This window comes from Helobdella robusta (genome assembly GCF_000326865.2).
Source record: "Helobdella robusta unplaced genomic scaffold HELROscaffold_63, whole genome shotgun sequence".
NCBI lineage: Eukaryota > Metazoa > Annelida > Clitellata > Rhynchobdellida > Glossiphoniidae > Helobdella > Helobdella robusta.
The window spans coordinates 631,524-642,693 of record NW_008705353.1 but is presented as its reverse complement, the minus strand read 5'-3'; the positions used below and the strand labels follow the sequence as shown (position 1 = coordinate 642,693).

General features: G+C 35.4%; 1 protein-coding gene across 1 annotated transcript; it reads right to left on the bottom strand.

Annotated features, from left to right (window-relative positions):
• Nucleotides 1-5,050: 5,050 nt before the first annotated feature.
• Nucleotides 5,051-7,167, bottom strand: HELRODRAFT_103288 (hypothetical protein; the record flags this gene model as incomplete). Its single annotated transcript, XM_009029934.1, has 5 exons — nt 5,051-5,892; nt 6,037-6,435; nt 6,510-6,631; nt 6,732-6,903; nt 6,979-7,167. The coding sequence occupies 5 exons, from the start codon at nt 7,165-7,167 to the stop codon at nt 5,638-5,640; spliced, it is 1,137 nt and encodes a 378-aa protein (XP_009028182.1). The 3' UTR covers nt 5,051-5,637.
• Between the last annotated feature and the right edge of the window lie 4,003 nt (nt 7,168-11,170).

Here is an 11,170-nt window from a genome sequence, read left to right as displayed (position 1 = left end):
ATTTTCTGGTCGTTGGGGGGTGTGAGGCCCGTGGGACCCCAATTGCGAACTGCCACTTCCTTTATGCGCTAGATGTCATTCGTTCATTCATTCGTTCATTCATTTGTTCATTCATTCATTCATTCTACAAACTGACCGAATAATTTGAGTTGGCCTGATCATTATACCTCTCGATTTTCAAAAATTCGACATACCTTAGTGAATGAACGAGTGAATGAGATAGAAAAGTAAATAAGTGAATGAATGTACGAACGAACGAATGAATACATAAATAAATTGAGGACTCCCTAATGAATGAATAAAAAGCAAACCTTTCAAACGAGGCACCGTAAGGAATATGCCAGGCTTTATAATCAGTGTACCTGTCTGCGTTTGAATCCATGGTCACCCTACCAGACATACCTTTGTTAATCAATTTTATTCTTTCATCGTGTCTTCATTCATTCATTCGATTGTTTATTCGTTCGTTTATTCAATCATTTATTCATTCATTTGTTCATTTAATCTTCATTTTTTTTATAAAATATTAAACCGTCACAAGCGTTTATTTAAATAATTAACGTTAAACTTGTTTATGAAACATTGTTGCAAACTATATAATAATAAACGCCAAATTAACATAATTAATTCACGATTAGCATATGCAAATCACCTTGAAAATTTATGCCCTTAGCTTTGTCGAATAGGAGCGTTCCATTTTTATAGTCCAGCCCATTTTTGATGACCTCATCGACCACAATTGTCCACAGGTAGACAGAATCGTACAGGTATAAGGAAAATAACGAGCCCTGGCGATGATGATTATGATGTTCATTCATTCATTCACTAGTTCACACATTTATTCATCCATCCATTCATTTTTTCATTCATTTATTCCTTCACTCACTCAAATAGAACCAACCAATCAAAGCTCACCGTTTGCTTGGCGACAACATCAGAGTTGACAAGAAAGGGCGGTTGGACCAACATGGAGGGCATTTTTTGCATGAAGTCAGAAATCGTTTGGGTGAGAGTGAAATCCATCGTTATCTGAAATGTGCGCGTGTGTGTCTTTGTATTACTACTACTGTAATTACTACTAAAACTATCATTGCTGCTACTACTGCTGCTGCTACAGCTGCTACTACAGCTGCTACCATTACTACCAGTCTTCAAACCTGAATGACAGGACGGAAAGCCAATTTGGCGACATCATCGTCAGTGGAATCCGTGTTGTTAGCCATCCAGAGGTTTAAAAAGTTCTCAAGTGGGATTATGGTCGGTAGGAGGAATACGTATCTTCCGTCCGTCATTCCTTTCTGGTGAGCCAACATCATGAGGCCTCGTACGCTTTTCTTCGGACCACACAAGACCACGACTATGTGTGTGCGTGTATACATGTGTGTGTGTTGTGCGTGTATGTATGTGTTGTGCGTGTGTGTGTGTGTAAAACAACCATAACAATAAGAATAAAACTTTTTGCGTCTTCTTTGATCTTATTAAGAATGAACTCGTCCATGTAGGGGGTGTTCATGTTGGCTGAAACGGCAAGAGTTTGCTCCACCCTTACACTTGGTCTAGATGGATTCTTAGTAGTATTATTTAATATTAATATTTATTATTGTTATTAATTATTATTATTATTAATTATTATTCTTATTACTTCGTTTAGAGCCTCGAACAGGTATTCGCAGTACTTGTCAGGGTCCTCGTAATTCACGAAAACTGCGGTCGACCACTGGATGAATGGATCAGTCAAAATAATAACTATTACAACAACACTACAACTACTACAACCAACCACTACTACGACTACTGCTGCTGCTAATACAACAACTACAACAACTACTACTACTACTACTTTTTCTACAACTACCACTACTACTACTACTAGTTTACTACTATTATTACAGCTACTACTACTACTACACACTACTACTACTACAACTACTACTACAGTTACTACTACTACAGCTACTACTACTACAGTTACTACCGCAATTTCGAAACCTTGAAATAGGCAAAAACGCCATAAACGGCATCGGCAAGCCTGTTGAAGGGAGAGATAAGTCTGACTAGTGTAGAATAGAGGGCCTTGTCGGAGAGTTCGTTACTGGCAGAACTCATCGAGAAGGTCGGTATGTTAAGGTAGGATGTTAGTTTCGAGGCATGAAGTGACGCTGTGATATGAATGGGTGAATGAATGAATGGATAGATGGATGAATGAATGATTAAGGGAAAGAATGAATGTTTGAATAAGAAAAGGATAAATGCATGAGTAAATGATGAATTGATGAATAGAGATTATTAGACAGGCGTATCTATGAATGGATTGATGAATGAATGAAAGATGAATAGATTGATGGTTGAACTGATTGATGAAAAGATGGATTAATGGATAGATAATCCAGCTGAAAATTCAATCATTCAATCATCCAACCAACCCAACGAGCAGGGCAATCCGAATACGGCACTGACATTGCCGGCAACTTCGTAAACATTACCAAGCGCTTGTTTGCCATCACAGCCAGTGTCCCTCCAGAAGAGACTTGGTGGAGAAGTTATTTTCATTCAATTAAATGAATTCATTTTAAAATTATCTGGTGAATTGGTTGAATAAAGATGGCCGAAACCGTGAACATAATTCGTCTGATTTCCTGATTATAACTGTTTCATTCAGTTAATAATTCATTTATCCATCCATCCATGCATTCATTCATTCAACGTTTTATCAGTCAATCAAGCAACAAAATTGGAGGCTTAGTATTGGAAGTTAATCCAAGAAAAGCATTATTTATTTTTACGAGGTCAATCCTAAATAACAAACACGTGCATACAACACACACACACACACACACACACACACACACACACACACACACACACATATGCATGCATAAATAGACGAATACACAAACAACATAGCTATCTTATCCTATCTCTATATCACACTTCGACACTTAAATTGAAAATTTAATCAAACGTAGTATATTTTTCACGCAAACACGTATGCATGTATGTATGTGTGTGTGTGATGTATGCATGTATGTATGTGTGTGTGTGTGTATGTATGTATGTGTGTGTGGTGTGTGTATGGATGTATGTGTGTGGGTGTGATGTATGCATGTATGTATTTGTGTGTGTGTGGTGTGTGTATGTATGTATGTGTGTTTGGTGTGTGTATGTATGTGTGTGTGTGTGTGGTGTGTATGTAGATGTAATGTATGTGTTTCTCCATGATTTCATGCTAGGAATGTTTAGTACTATGGACGTGTTTCATTATTTATAAGCCAGATGTGAAAAAAATGCCTGAAACCAAAAATTCACATTAGTATGTATTTGTATGTATGTGTGTGTGTATGTAGACATGTCTCTCTGTATGTGTATCGTAATTAATCATGTAATTACGTTTGAAAGCGTCAAGATACCTATGGCTGTTTAAAGTTAATACTTTCATCTTTTGTTATCATAATTATTATTTAAAGTCATCCAAGTGTAACATTTTCATTAACGTTCGTCTTTGATCCGTTGGAAAGAAGTTCAGAAGACGAAGGAACTGATGAACAATTATTTAATTACAACTTTGAGTTATTGTTATTAAGAATTATTATTTATTACCACTATTATAAACCTTTATTATTTTCATTTTATTGTTAATTTGATTAAAATACTTTTTTTTAATTTTTTTTTCTCTGAGAAAATTTAACCAATGAACTGTTTGGAGACATTGGCTGGATTATCCTTTAATTAACAACTTGAAAGCATTTTAAGATGACGACGCTGGCGAGGAGCAATAACAATGATAATAACCTTTACGAAGGTAAGAGATGACTTAACATAACAGATAAGATAACAGTAAGACCAATGGATACAACGATACGACTAACAACGTATAACCATCATCATCATCATCACCACTACTATTACTGCAACAACTATAACCATCACTATCATCATCATTAATTACTACTATTACTGCAACCGCTATTATTATTAGCAGTAGCTGTAGTAACAGTGGTAGCAGCATAAAAACTTTAATGAAACACTCACTTGATATTATATCCAATTAGATTCCCGCGAGCTTGGCTATCTCGAATGGCCTGGATTGCACCAGCGCCCGAGCTGTAGAACCCGAATCTTTCGTTGTCCTTAGGCATTAGTAAAACGACATCTATTTGCTCGTTGGTGTTTCCGGTTTGCAGTTTTTCAAACGTCGGTTGGGTGATTTCTCGGGTGTCGTCTGAAATGGTTGTGGATGGGGTAATGTTTGGGTTTTGCAAGTTTTCTGAAAATTTTATGAGAGTGTTGGTATCTGATTTTGGTCTGGTGTTGTCTGATGTGTTAGTATAAAGAGGTTTTTGAAGTTTTTCAGATGTCTCTGTTTTGAACTCAGTTAGATTGCTCTTTAAAGTTACGTTCAAATCAGATGAAATTTTTAAAGATTTATGAGCGAATGCAGAGAAAACGTCAGATTCATTATCTGTGGCTGTAACAGAGGTCACATTTTCAAGAAAGTTGTTAGAATCATTTGGACGGGAGTCATAATTTGGCGGGAAAGAAGTTCCTACAGTTTCATTTTCACTTTTGAAAATAGATAAAGAGCGCGCGCTGGTGTTAGGAGCATCTGATTAGAAAAAATATTTATTTATTTTATCCCATTATTATTATCATTGAATGTTTAATATTTTTGGCAAATTTTAAATAAAACTCACTTCCTGATAAGACAGAAACCGCCAAGCAAGATGACGATGACGTCATTGAGAAAGACATAAAATACAAAAGCGTAACTGACATAATCACAAAAATTAAATAAAAAATTTTTTTTTAATATTAAACGATTAGAAAATTTTAGTGAAATAATTTTTTCTCGGGGGTTTCCGCGGCTTAAAACTGAAGAGCGTAATCACGTACACACATACATTGCTAGGTGTGTTAAACTTTTTTTTTACGTACATGTATACATGTGTGTGTATACACATGTATGTGTGTATAATACGTACAGGTATGCGTGTATGAATGATGCAAATGCGTATGTATGATTGTGTGTGCAAAACTAAGAAGTGACGAAGGCTTCAATCATAATGAGCTCTTTATTTGGCAAATATATATATATATATATTGCTTGACACAATCACATTGAATCAAATTTTCACGAAATAAAATCAACAACCAAGAAATCAATTATTCAATTACGAAATAAAAAATTATAACAATAATAATAATTCATAAAAATATTAATAATTCGAAATAATCACATAAACAATTAAAAATATTTGATATATTTTGCAAACAAAACCAAAAATTCAAGATTCAATTTTGAAATTTTCACTCGGAAGCTTTCAAAAATACATCTGGTGAAACACACATTGGAATACAAATACCAAATAATAGAAATACACAAGTACAAATGCAAATACCCGAGTAGAGAAAACAAATAAACTAGTAGAAATGGCAACTTAATACACACACGTACCATTCAGCAAAAATATATCCAGCATTATATGACATCATAATTTTATCAACTAACATTCATGAACGCAGTTAAAAATTATTTTAAAAAAAGGCATAGAATAAAAGAAGATGAAACTTTTATATTTTGATATAGATGTTAGGAGTGTCGTCGTTTACCTCATTAAGGATTTTCCTAACTCGTCTGTATTAAATGTCGCCTTCATGTTTTTCAGACGGTTTCAAGTCGTTATCTGAATCGATAACGATTTTAGGTACATTCCCATTTTCAGAGTATTCAAGTTTAGTCGATCGATTATTTATCGGATCTCTATTGATAGCGAGTTCATCTAACTCATCATTCAACTCTTCGCCACCATCGTTGGTCAGTCTCTGATCACCAACCAGCAAGTCCAAAGGTTCCTTTGGGTCTGTCTGCTTCTTCTTATTCACGCATTTCCTCACCTGTTTTATAGTTTTCAAAGGATGAAAGTCTTAATTTGACACTTCCATCAAAAACGTACAACCACATCAACGCCTCCATCATAATCAAACACACACAGACGCAAAAGCAGTCGAGCAAACCAGCGATCGCAAACTTCAAGAGACCTCCAGGACGGCTATGGCGATCCAGAGAGGGACGGGCATGAACATGGCGACAGAAACAGGACTGACCACCGACATATCCGCCTCCGGTTGCATCAGGGAAAACTTCAGCAACAAAATGGGCAGCCCCGTATTTTGAACTCCCGTTTCTATGGCGACTGCTATGATTCTGGCAAGTGGAAGGCGACAGATGAAGGCGAAGAAGCCGCCGAGTAAGAATCCGGAGTATGAGAGAATGCATGCAGCCAGGAAGAGTTTGGCGGAGAATAAATAGACGAGGTATATGTTGGACCATATCCCGACCGTGAACAGGAATATAATGATGAAGGCAAAGAAAGGTCTCAAGGCTTTCTTGATGCTGCAAGCCAACTGCGGTCTCTTCAATCTTATCAAGATCCCTATCTGAAATAACAATCGTAAATTTTGCATGAAAGTTAATTTGCGGACGAAAATTAAAAAAAGTTTAATCTACTGACCGTTAACGGGATGACCATGGTGGCGAGAGATGCGAGGATGTTGTAGTAAGGAATCTTGAAAGTCGTACCCTCAACTCCTGGGATGAAGTAGCGAAGAGCATACAACCAAGCCGGGAACATGGCTGAAAAAGAAAATCATTGAATGGACGTACAAGCGCCACAAGTTGACAAAAACAGAAGTTGAAAATAACTAAAATGATGGCAAACAGTCATTCAACCCACCGAGCGCCGTCAACGTGCTGACGACAGTCATGGTAACACTCAGGGACGTATCCCCACCCAACATGTACGTGTACATATTGCTGGCACCTCCACCTGGGGCACAACCGCTGGCAAAAAATCCGAGTCCTATGCCCCCACTCAAGTTGAAAATTCGTACCAGTCCGAACGCCGTCTAAAATAAGATTTACGATTTCAATGTACGTAGATACGAAAATAACTTAAAGAAACAATGCGTGATTAAACCAACCAGAGGCATGATGAAATACTGACTGCAGAAACCAATGAAGGGGGGCACTGGCTTCTTGAGGACCTCCTTCACGACGCTCAATTCGACGGCGCACCCCATGCCCACGTAGGCAGCCATCATCAGCAACATCACCACCACAATGAACAACGTGTCCACGATTCTCTCCACCCTCACTACCACAATATTCATCGTCGTTATGAATGTCGAAACGTTCCCGCTATTCTTTGAGAAGTACAAATGAGCTCTTGTTTTCCCCAAGTGGCGCCCCCTCAGTGCTAAAACATTTTTCACGGGGTAGACGTCGCCGTACTCGGAAGCGTCGATGGCTTCGACGACGCTGACGTCATCAAATATGAAATGAAAAAGTTTCGAGTTCAAATATCCGTTGTTGTCGGAGTCGGAGCAGTTCGCGAACATCACTAGAACTTCCTTTTCTCTTAATGTCGTGTCATTTTTAAAGCAGGAACTATCGATGACGTCATTTTCGAAGGTTACAAAGTGCTTCTTGGCATCAAATATTTCAGAGAAAGGTCGACCTAGACCAGCCACAGAGGTGTAATCAGCGTGTGCGTACTTGTAAGGCAGCGGTGTGACAGACACGTTTTGTTGATTATTTGCAGCTGATATGAGTGGTCCGACTTTGAGAGCAGCTGGATCTTTCTGAGCTGTTACTACACTGAGTTGAGTGGCAGAGAAAAACAAGAGAATGGCGATACAAGACCGGTAAAAATTAAGATGAAGGAGACGATGTCTAAACATTCTTTCCTTTCTAAAATTTGAATATTTAGTAACTGGCTTCATTTAGTTACAAATTATTACGTCTGATAATAATCTTTGGAGATGTTTTGCACACTTCTTTATTATTATTTTATTTGATATTTAACAAATATTAAATGACAAAATGACGTCATGGAGGGAAGGACAGATATATCTGATCCAGTTTTCAAACTGATAGCGCCTGTTGTTAGTGTTGTGGGCTTTAAAAAATGCAACCGTAAGAATTAAAATTAAATTAAAAAATACTTTGTAAACTGGAGAAGAGCAGCAACCGATGACCAATCTGATTTAATTTCTAACTCCGAAGTTGCTCAACAGTACCTCAAAAAAGTCTTTACCAAACAAAGTTGATACGTTGATTATCATGTGTTACACTGAAATCAACAGAAAAAACAACGCTAAAATAACTCAAGAGGACTGAACTTAGCTCCCAGCTACAACGACCGACCTGTATATTATGTGCGTGGAGAGATCGTGAAAAAGAGAGGACCATCTGCTTAATGCATGGCTGGTGTTCATATATGTTACTAATAAGTGTATAGCTATGTAAAATGCTTAACTGGCCATTGAAGAGTATGAAAAGTATGTATTCCATATATTTAAGTAACGCATGTATGAACAATGATTGTATAGTGTATTGAACAATATAAAGAAATACACAGAAGGTTGATTAAAAATTGATTAAAAATATTATTAATTGCGGTCTCAAAAAATATTTCATCCAATTATGTAGAATTAAATTACCTTTCTAAAAAAATTATCAGCCACCAAAAAACAGGTTTTCATGGTGATCCCGAAAAACTTTAACCTCAATGTGCGTCACATCACTCACAATAACATTTTTTCTATCATTCATAATTGCGACCTCAAAAAAAGATTTCTACCATTTACGTAGAACTAAATTACATTTCTAAAAATATATTAACCACCGAAAAATAGGCTTACCGGGTTTCCAAAATACAAAAACTGAATCATATTCATTGTACGTCATCTCACGATAACACTTTTTTACCATTAGTTATTGTCATATCTGACACTCAAAACTTATCAACTTACCAACAGCTTATATAAAATTCCCTAAAAAACACGATCAGTCACAAGTTTAGTTTTTGTGTCATATCTGACACTCAGACCTTATCGACAGCTTGTATAAAATTCCCTAAAAAACACGCTCAGTCACAAGTTTAGTTTGTCATATCATAAAAGATATAAATATGTAAGTAAACGCTACTTATACAAACTTCAATTCCCTATCTAGCGACTTATGTTGTGACAGTTTGACAACCAGGTCTGTTACAAGGAGTCTATGTTGGGCGACACATGATTCGCCAGGTATAACTTTGACATTTTTGAATAGCCTTTGGTGTTGTTGCTTGACAGCGAAAAAATCAATTTGCATGGCTGATGGTCCACTTTTTTATGTTATGAGATGTTCCAACCTCTTTCTAAAATATGTGTTCAGTAAACAAAACCTGTGACTTTCAGCAAACTCAAGGATGCGGTTGCCATCTTCATTCCATTCTCCATAGCCAAAACCGCCATGCACGTTGTCAAAACCATCTCCAATCAGGATTATTTCAGATTTTGGTATTGTTGAGATGGTGTCAGAGAACGCAGCCCAGAAGTCATTTTTCATCTTTTCTGATTCGCCTGTCTGTGGTGTGTATGCAGAAAGATAGTCATTGTTTGCTTTTCTAGGCGAAGCAGAATCCACATGAGGCAAAGTTAATCTTTTTAATATCCAATAGAACATGATAAACTCTTAACTCAGTTAATTACATAAATATTTTATAAATGTTTCTTAATAAACAACATGGTCAAATTTCTAAAAGTTAATTAACATATTAATGTACTGTTTACAACTCAGTTAATATTTTATTAACAGTTAATAATATAATAATATTAATAATAATATAATAATAATAATATGTTAATAATATTAACAGTTAGCAACTCAGTTAATAACTCATAAATATTTTATTAAAAATGTCTCTTAAACTGTTAAACATGTTCAATCATTATCTAAAGAACATAAACAAGTTAACATACTGCTTTCAACCTTTCAAAACGGACTAATTTTAGGACTCAGTCAGAAACTGAAAAGCATAAAATTTATTAAAGCCGGCAAACACCTCGCTACTTTTCTTTATTTATCAGAAATGGCTAACCTATTAAATTAATTAAATAAAACGTATGAAATAAATGAAATTAAAAAAAAAACTTTCTTGATATCGAGTAAAATATCTTGTGGAAAATCTTCTTTTCAGATGAAAAACTAACTCTTCTTCTTGTGCCGGAGAAAGAAATAAAATGTCGAAAAAAGTAAAACGCCCGGTCCTCTGAATGTTTGAAAACGCCGACCAATGGCGATAGCCATTTAGCAAGCTACCTCTCAGGTAAGGCAAGAATCAGGGATGTCCCGAAAACTATTCAAATTAATTTCAGTGCAATGTATCGCAAAATTGTACTTTTTCTTAAATTGCAGAACGACTTTTTACATTTAAAATCACTTTTTTCATACAACGTATTACGCATTTGAACATTTTTACTTCTACATTGTTTGAGAATAGTAACTTTATAAAATTAGTACGGAAACAGTGGAGAGATAACTACGGTTGAATATTAGTTTCTATCTATTTTTCAAGCTGAGTGTCTCTAATGAATAATTGAAAAAAATGATAGAAAGTTAACATAAATGGGAAATATAATTCATTTATAAACTGAAAAATGGTGAATTATCTTTAAGGAAAAGTTGAATTTTTAAAGTTTTCCAACGTTGTGAAGTTAAATATATCAATAAATATCAATAAATCAATTGATTGATTGTTAATCAATCAATCAATCAATCAATCAATCAATCAATCAATCAATCAATCAATCAATCAATCAATCAATCAATCAATCAATCAATCAATCAATCAATCAATCCATCGATCGATCAATCGATCAATCAATTAATCAATTAATCAGTCGGTCGGTCAGTCAGTCAGTCAGTCAGTCAGTCAGTCAGTCAGTCAGTCAGTCAGTCAGTCAGTCAGTCAATCAATCAATCAATCAATCAATCAATCAATCAATCAATCAATCAAATTACAACATAAATATTTATCTATTTATAAAAATAGTAAAAACTTTCTGACAAATATAAAGTTTAAATGCAATAATAAAAAGCTCCATTTTGAAACGAAAATAACATTTAATACATTCACGTGATGACAATTGTAAATATATATATAAGGCCACAAGATTAAGACAAACAACATCCTCTACAACAGCATCATCATCATCATCATCTTCATCATAATTGTCATCATCATCATCATCATTGTCATCATCATCATCTTCAACACCATCATCAACAACAACAACAGCAACAAAAGCATCCGTATATGATATATAAAACCCAATAAAATAAGAA